Source organism: Ursus americanus, chromosome 7, assembly GCF_024610735.1.
Source record: "Ursus americanus isolate L20-20 chromosome 7, mUrsAme1.1.p, whole genome shotgun sequence".
Taxonomy (NCBI): Eukaryota; Metazoa; Chordata; class Mammalia; order Carnivora; family Ursidae; genus Ursus; species Ursus americanus.
In genome coordinates this window covers 37,946,908-37,962,340 of record NC_142133.1, presented here as the reverse complement: position 1 = coordinate 37,962,340, position 15,433 = coordinate 37,946,908, and the positions used below count along the sequence as shown (strand labels likewise).

Below are 15,433 nucleotides of genomic sequence, written 5' to 3'. Positions count from 1 at the left end.
GAGGACACAGCTGGGGACCAGCCCAGGAGCGGGGTGAGGTCCTGTGACCTCCCGGGTGCCACAGCTCAGTCTGAAGAGCCAGAGGCAGATCCAGGCTCATGGTCCTAATCTCACGCTTCACCTCCAGTCCTCAACTTCCCCACCTGTAAAATGGGGGCACCGACACTTACCGTCTTACAGCCCAGAGCTGTGGGAGGATCAAATGAGACCACAGACCAGATTCCATTCATAGGAAAGTGCTTGGGAGTACCAGCAAAGCCCCCTCGAGAAGGTGGGAGATCATTACCTGGCAGTGCCACCTCCTTGATAGCCAGAGGCTAATGAACTCCCAGGACCAGCTGCCCGGGTGAGCCTCAGCTGACCCAGATAATTGCTATAGCAACTCCACACTTTTAATGAACTCTCAGCTATTTCTGGCATGGGCCACTAATGGAATAACTCTTTAGATCTGACTTTGTTAAGGGGCCTAATTGAGCGAACAAGGCTGCCGATCTTGCGTTCCTCACTCTCCCGGGCTGGAGGGTCAGATGCAGCGTCAGAAGGTGGTAGCTCTTAGCTGCACTGGACTGGATCTGGGACTCGGCCGAGATGTAATCTGTCCTTGAGCCAAGCTGCAGACAAGGACTTTGCCAGGGGTCCGTTCCAGCCTGGCTCTGCCGGCCGTCTTGCTGCATGACCTTGGGGGTGGTCCTAACCTCTGGGGCTCCTTCAGGAGGAGGGTCCCCATTTTCAGGGTTGACCCTGTCTGCCATCCCCCCCGAGACTTTCTGACCTGTCCCTCTTTGTGCTCCAGCCCGATTCTCTTCCTGTCCTATCTGAGAGGAACCTGCAGGTCCAGTCACTGTTGAGGGGTCTGGAGATCCCACATATCCCTAGCCAGTTGCACAGGTTGCACACAGTGTGGTTTGCAGTCCTGATAGTACTAGTTTGCCAGGATCCTGAGAGCAGCAGATCCTCTCTGGCTGTTTTGTCAGGCCTGCTGCCTGAGTCCTGGCTGTGTGCCTGCCTCCCTTCCACCCCTAGCCCCGGTCTCTCCTCGCCCACATGGAGGCTTCCGCCTCCCGGGCCCCTGAGGTCTTCCCAGGCCCGTCTGCAAGTGGCACCTGCTGACTTCCCTGGTAGATGGCGACATGGTGGGGCAGGATGAGCAAGCATGCCCCTCACCCACCTTGGGGCCCCTTGTCCCCTCAGGCTGTTGTGTAGCCCCTGCACTTGGCTACCCTTCACCTTATTCTCAGGTTTCAACAGCTTCTCTAGGGCTCACTGTGTGCTGGCAGGGCCTCGGTCCCTGCAGGCATTCGTCCTGCTTCCCACGCGGGCTAGGCTAGGCCAGGCCAGGCCAGGCCAGGCCAGGCCAGGCCACGCCAACATCAAGGCCACCAAGAAGCCTGCTCAGGACTTGCTTTGCCTGGTAGAGGTCCCGTTGCCCCTTCAGCCCCCTGGCCTGATGGGGAGACAGGACTCACCGAGCCATGTGTGCTCATAGGAAGTAGGTTGAAATGATGGGATTAAGCCCTAGTTGTTGGGATGTGTGCAGAGACTCGGGGGGTGCGGGGGGAGAGTTTAGAGCAGAAGGGGATCTTAGTAGGGGAAGGGCCCTGAAAGGGCCTCCCCACTCCCTCCTTCCTGGCCAGGCGGGAACTCAGGCTCGGGGAAGGAGGAGGCTCCCAGGGTCCGTTGCTTCTTCCCACTGCCCTGCCCAGCGAGTTCTGCCTTGCTCAGCCTGCCGTCTGGGAGGTAGGAAGACGCCTCCCTTCACTGGGCCCCACGTGCTGCCCAAGAGCGAGGCCTGAAACTCTGGGCTCAGGACACCTCGTTCCCCCACCTGACTCCACTGCCTTTACCCCTCTCTGGCCTTGGACCACACCCCATGCCAGCCCCTCCCCACTGGGATGTCTGTGACAGACACTGCAGGCCTCCCCTGGGTTTGCAGGGGCCCCACCACTCTCCATGTTTTCGCCAGCAGGCGTCTGTCCCCTCTCATTCCCTACATCGTCTCTCTGGGAGGACCCAAGGCAGGGCCAGCCATCTTCATTTTATAGAGGCATAAACACATTCAGACTCTCTGCAAGTTATCCTGAGTTGGCTACAGCCTGGGCCTCGAAGGCCCAACCCAGGCTACTTCCAGCCCCCTTGGCTAACCCCTCACCCATGGAGCCGAGAAACTGAGGGATGCGGTCCAGAGCACCCCACCTCCAGGTTGACCCTGGTTTCTCAGCCGGGGTTGTGAGCGTGTGTGTGCATGCACGTGTGCGGAGGACGTGAGAAGCCCTGAGGACGCCCCCTGAGCCCTTGTCTGCCTCACGGTGGTTTCAGAGCCTTGCTGTGCCCTGGTCCAGAGCGGCAATCATGTGGGAAATCTCGGTTTCTATTTATACATGGAGATGTTAGGAAAGACGGTAAGCCCAGGAGCATGTGTGCTGGCATCGGAATCGATTGGGGACTGGTAATTAATTTGTTTAGACCTTAATTAATTCTCCAGTTCTTTCTTATTTGTGGACTGTCACGCTTAATTGTGTTCAGGAGCTCGAGCTCGGAGCAGGCCCTCCATTAATTGATGGCTGCTGTGAGGTGGGAGTTAATGGTTTGGGGAGCTGGGCAAACAGTGTAATTAAAGGTCAGTCGAGGAGGCATTGGAAAAACACCCCCCCCCCAGGTCCAACGCCAGTCTCCACGAGCAGAGTCCATTCCAGGAGAGGCAGGCCCCGCAAACAGCCATCTCGTGAGGCCTTGGGCTGGGAGCTGGCAGGAGTGACCAGCGGGAGGAATGCGAGCTCTTGGGTGCCATGAGGGGGCACTGGTGAGAGGAAGAGGCATGCATGGGACAGGGCCTCTAGCCAGGGGCCGAGAGGTGGGGGTCCCCAGGTGTCCCCAGGCCAGCACACCTCTGTACTAGGCTCTGCGTATGTGTGTGCAGGGGTGAGGGAAAGAATCCCTGAAGGTCACCCACCCCCAGCTACCTGGACGCATCCACACCCAGCAGGGGACAAGCTGTGTCAGAAGCTAATAAAGACTGCCATGTGGGCTCTGAGTCCCTCAGGGGAGGCCTGAGCCTCAGCCCCAGCCAGCCAACTCCCTGCACAGGGAATAACTTTCCCGTATGGGCCAAAATGGCAGCCTCCTCATCCCTTTGCCGGGAGATGACTTCTTCCTGCGCTGTCCGCAGCAGGCCCTTACATTAAATGTCACCACGGATTTCATCGCCAGGAAAAAATCTCTGCCTTCACTAGGGAGTCTGTTCCTCGGGATGTCTGGGCAGTCTTAGGGAGAAGGCCTTCTGTCCACACATCTGACCCACCCCATCTCCTCACTCCCTTCACCCCCAGGCCACAGGGGCTTTAGTGTCATTGATTCCCCTTCCCGGCTCCTCCCTTGGTGTTCAAGCCACCTTGCTTGCCTTGTCTAGGAGGTGGCCACGGCAATGTGCCCAGACCCCAAGGGTTAGTCCTGACCTCCTCCATCCCTCAGCCCCTGTGGTTAGAAGACAGCAGGGCGCACCTGTATCCGCTGGGCCTCATGACATGCGTTCCTTCCATCCAGGTCAGTGATAACATGGCGTTCACAGCCCTTAGGCTTCTCTGGTCTTTTCCTTGACCTGGCCCCTACTCATACTCCTTTGGAGCTGTGCTGAATCTTTGACTTCCCGTCTGCCTCTCTCAGGAGCCCAGGCCTGTTTGCCTGGAATCTCTGCTCGTCCCATGACCTCAGCCCCATCTTCTGCCTTCTTTTGACTGCTAGGCCTTTGTTTCTCAGCTCAGACACCACCTCCTCCAAGAAGCCCTTCCTGATAGCCCCAGTTAGGGTTAGACCACAGTACCCTGGGTGTGCCTGTATGTAACCCAGAATTCCCTATTTTCTTCCTAAGTTTGCCTCCTTCATCAGACTGTGAGCTCCCCAACAGAGGGACTGGATCTCATTCATCCGCAACCCCCAGGCTCACTCTACGCCTGGCACACAGTGTTAAGTGTGTGGGTTTGTTCGAATGAGTGCTTGGACAGAAAGGCTTTGAAATTGGGTACCATCGTGGAACCCCACCATGATGACATTGGTGGCCATGTTCTATGGCTGCTTGGACATTCATTCTGGGTTGGTTTTTTTCATTTTTAAAACTGCTTTTTGAATGTTCTGTTTTCTTATGTAAGTTTCCACTAACATGATCATTCACACTTTTAGTTGGCAGACCTAAGGTGGGTGACCAATGGGCCACCTTACCAGGTCATCCGGGTCACACTCTCCAGCCTTTCTGGGTTGGATCTGGAAGGATGGGTGGGCTGGGCGGGGTGCCGTAAGCATGAGCAGCCCTAGAGCTGACATGGGCCCCCAGTGTGTGTGTCAGGTCCCAAGAGGACATGGGTGGTGAGGCCACGTTAGCCAGAGGGAAGTCTCTAGTGGTGTGTCCTAGGGCTCTGTCTTCAATCTCGCCCCCTTCGGTTAGAATGGCGTGGTCACATACAACTGTGGGTCGCATTCAAGGAACAGGCAGAGTAGCTTGGCAGTGGTTGTGAATTCGTGGGCAAGAGGTGCGGGATCTAAGATTGCAAGTTTTGATGTAAGGCGTGCTGTTCAAAAAATGGAGCTACACAAGTGTAGGCTTGCCCAAGACCTGACTTGGCCAGAGTGCTTAGGATAAAGATCCGGGGATTTTGTGGGCTGTATGCTCGGACTAGGTCTGCAGTGCGGGGTATGGCTCTGGGGAGGCTCACTCAGACTTCAGCTGCATTACTAGAAACAGAGAGCCCAGAACAAAGGAGTCTGTTTAGTTCTGGACTGCACACATCGAGAGACGTCCCACACGTAAGTGGGAGCCCAGCAACAGAAGCAGGATCTTCTGAAAAGCTGGCAGTCTGTTATTTGCAACGAGCTGCCTGATCCTCCAGTTAGGGAAGCGTCCAAGTAGCAGCCTGGCCCCCAAAAGCTGTGAGGGGCACTCCCGTGTGATCAAGCTGCCCAGGACCTGGCATACAGTAGGCGCTCAGTGAATGCTTACTGAATGAATGGCCTCCCGGGTCAGAGATTTTATAATGACTGAAATCCGGATAGCAGAGAAGGTGGGAAGCCCAAGGCAGGGGAGGGGGTTATGAATGTGGGAGGAATAGGGGGGCTAGGGTGGGCCGGGCCTGTGGGGGAAGGGCCAGGGCAGAGGGCCAATGGGGCCTTGGACGTTAGCTTGGAGTTGGAGCTTTATCCTATGGTTAATAGGGAACCGCTGAGGAATTTTAAGCTAGGGAGCAGCTGTGATAAAAGGGAGTTTTCCAGAAGATGAATGTGTTAGCAGGAATCTTTGATGAAGAGATCCTGAACCTCGGAGTCAGCCTACACCTAAATTTACAGGCTGATTTTTCAATCCCGAAATTCCCAGTCCTGAGTTTGTGACACTTTAGTATGGGCTGTGAAACTCTCTCCAAATTCTCAAGCTATTTAAAAGAAAATCTGTGTCATATACCATTGCCTTCCGGGTGGAATATTGGGGAATATCAGGAAATCAGGCAAATGTTAGGGTGCCCGTCCCTGTTTGATAATCGTCCCTCCTCTAAAGGCAGGGCTGGGGCTGTATTCCGGTGGGACTCGCGTGAGTGTGTGTGGTTGTGTGTTTCAGGGGGTGATGTCCATCCGTGTCCACTGTGTCTGGCAGGGATACAAGGGCTTGGCTAGAGTGGTTGCTTCTGCGGAGGGTGTGGGGGAAGCTAAGGGTCAAAGGTTGGAAGGAGACTGGTTTTATTATTTACCCTTCTACATGATTTGAATTATTTACTGTGTGCACATATGACCCACAAAATAGGAGAGAGAGAGAGAGAGCGTGGAAGTAGAGTGGGGAGAACTTTGTCCAATTTTTTTTTCCTGATAATACATGATTGTTTTCTAAAGTAAACGATCCTACTTTGCTCTCCAAGGTAAGTCTGTGTATATGCCTCCAAATTTGAGTACATATCGAAAAATGTAGGAATCTCTCTTTATTGTATCTCTATATAACAGAAATATGCCTATATAAATATATATTTAATGTAAGTGAGATCATACCATGTGTACCGTTCTGTAAACTGCATTGTAACCTCAATAAATGTTAGACGCCTTTATAGAGCCGCCCTAAAATCTCAGTGTTTCCGAAGAGCCCCCATAGTACCACACTACACAGCCGTGTACGTGCGGCCCTGTGCACACGAATAGAAGCTTCTCCAGGGCAGAGGTTTTCAAACAGCCACCTGGGGGGGCTTTAAAAAATGCAGAGAGCTGGACCCTACCTCGGATTTAGTTTCAGTTGTGCAGCCAATGTTGAGGGTCACCAGTCGAGGCTCGGTCCTAGAAATGCAGTGGCCGCTTCAGAGGGCATGCGCACAGCTAGCTTTGCTGGGTTTTTTACTCCACCTGCAAGGATTACGTTCTGGTTTCCCTACATTTGGTGTTATCAGTCCTGAAAAATTTGTGTCCATCTGAAATGGTTCTTTTCTCATTTTAATTTGCATTTTTCCAATTCCCGGGATGGCTGACAATTTTTTCTTAACTTTATTGGGCATTTGGGTTTTCAAAGAGAAAAGAGAGAAAGGGGGCGCCTGGGTGGCTCAGTCGGTGAAGCATCTGCCTTCGGCTCAGCTCATGATCCCAGGGTCCTGGGATCGAGCCCCGCACTGGGCTCCCTCTCCCTCTGCCTGCCACTCCCCCTGCTTGTGCTCTCTCTCTGTGTCAAATAAATAAATAAAATCTTTCAAAAAAAAAAAAAAGAGAGAGAAAAGGAGATCCCTATTTCATAGCATACACAAAAATAAATTCCAGAGAGATTAAAGACCTAAATGTGAAAAGTACAACGTTAAAGCTTCTAAAAAGAATATAGATGAACATTGGGAAGGGGCAGAGTTTCTTAATGACACAAAAAGTGTACACCAGAGGGGAAAGGTTGCTTATTTGATGACATGTTACATTACATGCCAGAAGTCTCCATCAACAAAGGGAGAAAACGAGCCTTACGCTATTCGCAAACCATTTAACCAATGAGGATTAGTCTCCAACATGTCCAAAGGACACCTGCCAATAGATTTTTCTCTAGATTAAAAAATCTATCTTTGACTATTAATAAGATTGTGTTCATGTTCATTGAATTTTTACTATTTCTTTTATGAATTCCTACTCAAATATTTTTGGGGTGATTTCAATCTCCCTTTTTCTTAGTAACTGTTAAAGCTCTTTATACATTTTACGAATATTTTCGGCCGAAAGTGCCAGACTCAAACTGGCTTAATTAACAAATGAATGTATTACTTCACAAAGGTCCAGGGCTGCGTGAGGCACCCGGGGCCCTTCCTTCCACCTCTGTGTTCTGCCAGGGGCTTCAGCTGCAGACCAGCCCCTTTCACGTCCTAAAATGGCAGCAGCACCTCCAAGCACCACAGGCAGACCCGCCACTGCCCAGACGTCAGGAGGCTCTGCCTGCCGCTTCTTCAATGAGAGGAGACCTGTCCCAGAAGTCCCCTGCAGACATCCCTCATTGGCTCGGCTTGGTCACATGTCCCTTCCTCCATCCATCACTGGCAAGAGAGGGATTTATTACAATTAGTTAAGACTCATCCTCTGGGGGTAGCACAGCTGTTGGGAGTCAGTCACCGTGACCCTCTGTTGATGAGCAGAAGCTGCACTTTGTCACATAAAATGTATTTTCCCAGCTTCCCATGGCTTGTAGTATGACCAGATAGCAGGTGCCATATTTCTCAGTGCTCAGATGCCTCAGTTAAAAGGGGCATAAATCCAACAGCCTTTCGGAAGAGGAGAGGACTATATTCCCTGCTCCCGTGAAGGACTAAACAAGCCCTCAAGACACATCCCGTCGGAGTCACTTTCTTCAAGATCACAGAGTGTGAGTCTGAGCCTTGCTCACAGGCTCCCCTTCTCTTTTGGACGTGGGTCGTGAAACACAGCATCACGGCCACCACTGCTTTCTGTCACCCTGTTTCTAGCCTTGGCCCTTTGGGCCCCTTTAAAACCAACAGTATAATTTCAAAGCATATGAAAGAATTTGGGGGTGAGTAGGTCACACCAATCCCTGCCGGCTTTCCCATGTTTAGGATCTACTTTAGGAAGTTGGGCGAATTCTTTTCACTTCTTAGACAAGTGAAGCACGGTTCTGTTATTGTACAAAGCCAAAGGGTATTTAGACAAACAGGGTAAAAAAAGGTGGAAGTCTTTCAATAACCCCTAATTCCTAAATTTAGTTCCCTTCCCAAGGGAATCACTGTGTGAGGCGTGAGCCTTCCAAAGCGTTACCTGTGGCTTGACAGGCACACGGTGTGTGTAACCCCGGTTATGGGTTTTACATATAGTAAAACCATCCTGTACATACTCAGTAGCTTTTTTCATGTAAGTTTGTTTTGGAGATCTTCCCATGTGAGTTCCCTAATGGTGGACATTTAGGTTGTTTCTAATTATTTGCTCTTACAAACAGTGCTATAATTAACATCCTTGTAAATGTCTCTTTGTGCATATGGGCAAGCATTTCTTTAGGGTAGCTATCTATGGTTTGGCAATTTCTGCTGTCTTTAATTGCATTGCCTGGTATCTGGCAGACGATCTTCTGCATGTACAATAACTTTTCATGTCCGTGCTCCATTATAGTGTAAGTTCTAAAAAGATGTTTTAGGCAACAATTAGGAATCTAAGTTTAAGTTCAGATTCTGTGCAGACTGCTATGGGTAGCTGAGGTGACACTTGAATGAACCGCTACACGTGGCGAAGTTTACACTTGCACAGGCAGCGGGTAAGGTCTCCTCTCCCCCCACCCCGACATCCGTTGCAAGGCACATCATGACTTTTAAAACATTAAATTGTGGGGGGAATGCATCTTAGAACCAAGGAGTGAAGATATTTTGTTTTCCCCAAAGGAAGAGCCCTATAGCCCCGTTGCTTCACCTTCGCGTTTGAATGGTCCTTTCCTGGGAGCTGGTGTAACTGCTGTGCCACAGACTCATTTCCCCTCCAGGTGGGGGTGTTTCTGGACTTCTAATTCTGCCCCTCTGCGTGTCTGCTCCTGTGCCAAGATCAGGGGGCAAGCTCCCCTATCGTCTTCTTTTTGGGGACTTTTTTTTGCACATTTGTCTTTCTGTCTACTGCTCTTTCTTCTTCCCCACACTGTCCCTTTGGCACAGGGTGCTTCATTAGCTGTTCACAATCTGCATGATTTTGCATCACGATGGGTCTGATGTGAGAACATCTGCAGCAGTCAAGAGCATATTTTCCTCAGGACTTGACACCGAGCTTGCCATCAGTGTGAAGCGATCTCCCTCTCTCTCCCTCTCTCTCCCTCTCTCTCCCTCTCTCTCCCTCTCTCTCCCTCTCTCATCTTGTGACATCTCTCGGCATAGCTTCTCCAACATCAGTTATGCCTGAGTCTTGAGTGGTGTCAAATCTGAGTTGAAAATTTGCCAGCTTCTTTAACATGATCACTAACAGACTGCTTAATTAACCTGCTGATACTGTCAATAATAGATCTTGCTGGTGAGCTGGAAAGGAGACCCATGGCCCACGGCTGGTCTCTCTTTCTCTCTCTTTTTTTCATTTGCTTAGGCTCTCAGTGCTCGTGACTCGGGAGCTGGACTTGCCAGGAGTGGGGATAGGAGGGACCAGGGAGGCTTGAAAGGAATATGGCAGAAATGAATGTTCTGGATGAGATCATGGAAATGAACTCGCTGAAACCATCTCGTGTTCTCATTGCTCAGAGACTCGGACGGCTAGGAACCTGTGCATACAGCAGGTGCTCAATAAAACGGGTCACCAGTGTACAGTCAACAGAAGAGATTACAGGGCGTGTGCCATGTGAGTAGGCAGTAAGGATTGTGGGCGTTCCACGGGATGGAGGTGGGGCTGCCATCATTTTAGGGTGGCTTTTAGGGTTTTCTCTTTTCCACCCAGGCAGCTTAGATGAGAAGAGGGCTTTCTCATGCCCAAGCTGTCCTGGAGGGGCTGTCTGAGGGGAAGGACGCTGTTCACTTCTTTTCCTGCTTTATGTTTCATCCCTAGTGGGTTTTGAACCAAAGTTGTACTCTGTCTGCTGTGGCTACATTTCACATCTTGGAAATTGCAGAGAGTAAGCAAGATGTCATGAGTTTGGGACTGGTTGGCCACCACCTCCAAATACTCTCTTCTTTGTCTCCTGCACCAGTGCGTGCGCACAGCGCAGGACTAGAGACGTTCCAGCTGTCCCCGGCTTCCCCTGACCTGGTGGGGGCTTGGGTGCAGACGCTGACATTCCGTGTGAGCTCAGCCAGTGCCCAGAGATCCCACAGAGATGCTAAATGCAGCACCTCCTGTCATACCCAGGGAAGCCTGTAAGGGTGGCTGCGTCGGGTCGCAGAATGAGCTGGTGGCGCTGCCTGAAGGCAGGTGCTCATCCCCTGGACCGCGTGCCTTTAGCTTTGCCTTTCCTGCAGCGGTGGTGGTGGTGCGGTGCTGCTGTGGCAGTGATGTGAGGGGTTCTCAGAGGGCAGAGATCAATGCCTTTCAGGGCAGAATACCCCCATATTCTCTCCAGTGGTTTTGTTGGGTCTCCTGGGAACCAAGGGCCTGGCAGCCCCGGAGGTGTGAGGGATGCAGAGTGTTCCTGCCGCCACTAGAGGGCGAGTCACTAACACACAGGCCAGGTGTCCACTTCCCAAGGCCATGCTGGGGGCCCTTCTGGGCCCTAAACCCTGGGCTGGGGGCACCCAGGTCTGGCAGGAGTTTGCCTCTGGGGGTGAGGAGGGGGAGATTCAGAGCCAGGACTGTAACTCAAGCCCAGCTGGCCCCAAATCCAGTCTCCCAACCTCTCCTTCTTTACCTCCGGTTCCCCTTCGCTTTCTGTCAGTCTCTGTGGAAGACAAGGGTTTCTCAACGTTTCGGACTAGATAATTCTTTGTGGTGGGGGCTGTGCATTGTAGGGCGTTGAGCAGCACCTCTGGTCTCTCCACACGAGATGACAGTAGCCACCCCCACCCCAGGTTGTGATCATCAGAAATGTCTCCAAACCCTGCCAGATGTCGCACGAGCTCGCCCCTGGCTGTGTGAGGCAGGTGAGCGACGCTGCTGTGAGGGCAGGAGGGTTCCAGTGCAGAAGAGGTCTGCCCACGGTTACCACCGCGGCTGAGTGTCGTGTGCAAACACGAGAGCTACTCAAAGATGGCATATGTGCTGTAAATACATTTTAAAACCGTATTTGGTCTCCTGCTTTTCTTCTGCAAAGACTGCGGAGTGTCTTGGTCTTTCCCTCTGTTTATCCCACCTCCCCACTGTATTGAAACGGGAGACTGAGGCTCCGAGACCCTCAGGGTCTCAAGCCACCCCTCACCTGCAGCACCCCGTCCCCCAGCTGCAAGCACCCTCGCCGCCTGCTCCCCAGCCTTGGCTCAGGCACCAGGAGCATCTGTGGTCCTCCTCCCACTCCACCTGCCCACTAGGCCCTGCAGCCCTGCAGCTCCCCAAACCCTAGTGCCCCCCCACTGGAGGGAGTGGGGAAGCAGCAGGTGTTGATGCTAATCAGCGTTCACAGCCCAGAACTGCAGTCGCTCCCAGGCTCACACACTCCCCAAAATTAAACACTCATTATACAAAATTAATTGACATTAATTAGCAAAAATTAAAACTTTAAACACAGCAAGGCGCTTTTGGGGGAGGAGTGAAGCAGGCGGCCTCCACATTTGTCACCCCCCACTCCCCACCCGCCCACCACCCTCAAGTCCCCCCACTTTTATCCTGGAGCAGGGTTGGAGGAGGTCAGGCAAGGTCAGGCACTGCACCCGCCCTGCCCCGGCCCCGGTCCCAGCCCCCTCGAGTTCCAGTTGAGAGGAGCAGAGGGAGACTCCTGGGGCTAGTCACCAGCTGATGGGTGGCCCCCCAAACTCTGGCATCCAGTGTTTAACTAAGGAGCCAGGAAGCCTCCCTTCAGCCCAGATCTGTCATGCTCTCGTAGCCAAGGGAGGGAACCCAACCATCTGAAGTGAGACTGTAGTAGGTCAGCCTTTGGCTCTGCCTGACCACGCCCCCTGACCCCCATCCCCGAACCTTCCCATCTCCTGGGTACCCAACAGATTAGCTCCGTCCCACTTTGCTGTGTGACCTCAGATAAGTCGCCCCCCTCCCCTGAGCCTCACTTTTCCATCCATATGATGAGGGGGCGGTGCTGGGGGAGCACTGAGGTTCCTGCCTGCTCTGGCACCTGCTGTCAGAGAAGCAAATCTCTGGGAACTTGATTCGCTCTGAGGAGCAAAGGGCTGAATGCGGGGAGCTGCCGTCTCGAGAAAATACCCAGAAAGGCAGCCCGAGGGACTGAGGTGCTGATGGTGGAACATGGGGCACTGGCGGGTGTCTTCAAGCCAGGGAGCGTTCACTTTGCCTGCCTGCCAGGCCCACCCCGGGGAAAGGCAAGCAGCTCCCTTGATAACCAGTCGCTCTCGAGCTCCTAAACCCTGTCCCCTTCCTCCCTCACACGGGCTATTTTCCGCCTTTGCTCACCAGGTTCTCAAGGGCCCCCGAATCCCTCAGCAGGCTGGTGGGCAGATGGGCAACAGAACCATACCTTCACCCACCGCGTCTGAATGCTGACTTGACACCTACTCAGGACTGTTGCTGCTGGGGGCAGGGAGGCTTGGGTGCAGCCCTGTGGCCGTCTCCGCCAGCTAGAATGGCATCCTCCCCTCTCACTCCTGCCCCCCTCTCCCCTCTCTCTCTCCAGCCAGTGCCAACATCTGCAACGTGGTCCTGATGAGGTACGGGGAGCTGGAGGAAGGCATCGATGTCCTGGATGGTGATGGCAACCTCGTGGGCTCCTCCAAGATTGCAGCCAGACACGTGGGTCATCCGGGGGCTCAGGGGGCCAGTGGGGAGGCCAGCGACTGGGAGAGGGCTTCATTCCTCAGGGGTTCTGTGCACAGCGCCTTTGCTTTTGTCCTCTGGATCTGCCTTCCTTGCCCCACCCTGCCTCCCATCTGCATGAGCCGTGGGCCTCCAGGTCTGGTCCCAGCACAGTCCCTCCTTCTTTCCATCCGTCATCGCCACCGCAAGATATCCCACCTCTTGTCCCAGTCCCTCAGGACCTGGCTTCTCTGATCTGTTAATTGGAAAGGGCAGAGGAGACCCCCAGAGCTTTCTTTCCCCCACTCCGGGACCTTGGGCCCTGCTCCCTGGGCCGTCATGGTCTCGGGCCACAAGAGGAAGGTGGGAGCCGGTGGCTCACTGTTCTGTGCTAATAGGTGCTTATGCAGGTGCCACCTCACCAGGGACCGTGTGTGGCTGAGGTGGGGGTCTGGGGAAGAACAGCTTGCTGCAAGAGGGCCCTCTATCACCTCTCACTTCACCAGCCTCACCCACTCCAGCAACTAATTTTTTTAGAAAATTCTAGTCCGTTTGTATATCTCCCCATGCTTTCCCAGCCTTCGTCCAAGTGGTGATGAGTGGCTTGTCTTGCTCTGGATTCTGAGTGCTGGCGGGGCGGCGGGGGGGGTGGGGTCAGGCGTGAGTAGCTGAGTATTCCCCTCTGCTCCAGCCGCTGTCCCTCATCAGCTGCCACGCTGGGCCCCAAGCCTCACGTCTGTCAGCAAGGCCTTCTCCATAATCCCCTGATGTGGGAAGACCCTTCTCTTGTCCCAGTGCTCCCCTCCCCACTGGTCTCCGAGAAAGTGAGTGCCCCTCAAAGGCTTGTGAGGGGCCCCGGGCTTGGGGGTACCTGGGCCCGCACGGCCTCCTCTGCTTCCTGTGCTGGCTCTGGACACCCCGATCATTCCCACACCTGTTCGGGAGACTGGAGGGACCTTCTCCCAGGGCTTCCAGAGGCTGCTCATGAAGGACCCAGGTTCCGGGGAGAAATTTTCAGGCCTGAACCTATCCATCATTAAAGGGGATTTGGCCTCGATTTCCTACTTGACCCCAACCTCTCATCCAACCCTAGTGTTGCCCTGGATGTGCTGAGAAGGAGGCCAACCATGGTAACTCTCCTCATGGTGCGAACAGCAGGGAACCCCCAGGCTCTTCTGCAGCCCTGGGCCTCCCTCACCGTGGCTGGGTCAGCCTCTTGCTGTCTAGGGGAAGGCTCCCAGGGCCTGGGAGCTATGAGCTGTTCCTCGAGCCTTCTCTGAGGGCCAGGAGCCCATGGACTTGAAGGAACTCCCCACAGGGACTATCAGGGTGCAGAACAGCCTCTGAGCTATGCCTTGACCATGCCCCCACTCCCCAGGAATCCCGGGGGAACTCCCAGAGCAAGGACCCAGGCAACCCCATATGGAGACACAGCACTCAGCCGAAGCATTTCCTGCTTACAAAGCCGACCTCTTGTCACTAAGAAAGACTCTCATCCAGAGCCAGGAGATGCAGGATCTTCCAAGTCGTTGTCTTTAAGGGGTGTCAAAAAGAGAAAAAAAAAAAAAAATCCCAGAATCTCTGTCCTCCTTCAGCACCAAGAGCCTCACGCGGCTCAGCAGGCCCCAGCTGTTTGCTCCGGTCCTCCCAGCGCCTGCCTTGTTTTTTAGAGCATCTCGAGTCCTCCATATGCTTCCTCCCCAGTCCCTGTGCCCGCCACCAGGCACCTCCCTGGGCACAGGCCCCTTCATGGGGCCGCTTCTGTGTTGCCACCCCTCCCCCACACGTGGCAGGTGACAGGGATCTGCTCTTTTCAAATCTGTGTGGTGGGAAGATGGGGGTGGCTTTTTTCTGGTGTTTGGAATAAGGCTTCGTGCGCAATTCCATGAATTATTCCATCCCGCCAGATGTGCTTAGCAGCGGTGCACACACCTAGAGGCTCCAGAGAGGTGGCTGTCCCCCACCCCGGGAGCTCTGCTCACCACAGCCTCCGCTTGCCCCTCAGGCCCTGCTCGAGACGGCGCTGACGCGAGTGGTCCTCCCCATGCCCATCCTGGTGCTCCCCCCGATCGTCATGTCCATGCTGGAGAAGTGAGTTGGGGCAGCCAGGAGAGTGGGGCCACCATTGGGGAGGAGGGTGAGAGGGAAGGGGGACCCGTCGGCCCTGGGCAGGGCACAGGGGAGCAGCTGGCAGCCTGCCCTACCCCTGTTTGCTCAGACACTCCCAGACAGTGCTCCTGGAACTGTGCCGAGAGTGTTCCCGGACTTGTACTGTGCAGGATCCTGTGCGAGGGGCTAGGAGGGATACCCGGATGGACAGCGCTGGCCCTGCCCTGAGGGCTGACCATGCCGGGGTGTGTGTGTGTGTGTGTGTGTGTGTGTGTGTGTGTGTGCGTGTGCTCTATTAGCACACAGTGTGGGACCCGTTGTGAAGAGAAAGTCTGAGGATTATGGTAGGAAGGCTAGATTTGGGGTCAGGGCCACCCTATTCAGGCAGCCAACCATGAGACAACTCACTACCTCAGTGAACCTCAGTTTCTCGTTTATAACATACAAGTAGTACTAACCTCCCTGCCTTCCTCCGAAGCATGTTCTGAGGACGTGTATTTGTCATGACTGTAAAGATAGA

At 53.8% G+C, this 15,433-nt stretch overlaps 1 protein-coding gene across 7 annotated transcripts in view; it reads left to right on the top strand.

Moving 5' to 3' along the window:
• The window catches only part of SFXN5 (sideroflexin 5), a 118,999-nt gene that overhangs the window by 79,075 nt on the left and 24,491 nt on the right, over positions 1 to 15,433 (top strand). For 5 of the 7 annotated variants that reach the window (XM_045788260.2, XM_087863541.1, XM_045788263.2 and 2 more), the window contains 2 exons: positions 12,686 to 12,801; positions 14,810 to 14,895. In XM_045788260.2, the coding sequence (XP_045644216.1) occupies positions 12,686 to 12,801; positions 14,810 to 14,895 (202 nt within the window). The remainder of the gene's footprint in view (positions 1 to 12,685; positions 12,802 to 14,809; positions 14,896 to 15,433) is intronic. The other 2 variants (XM_087863542.1, XM_045788264.2) reach the window with 1 other exon arrangement.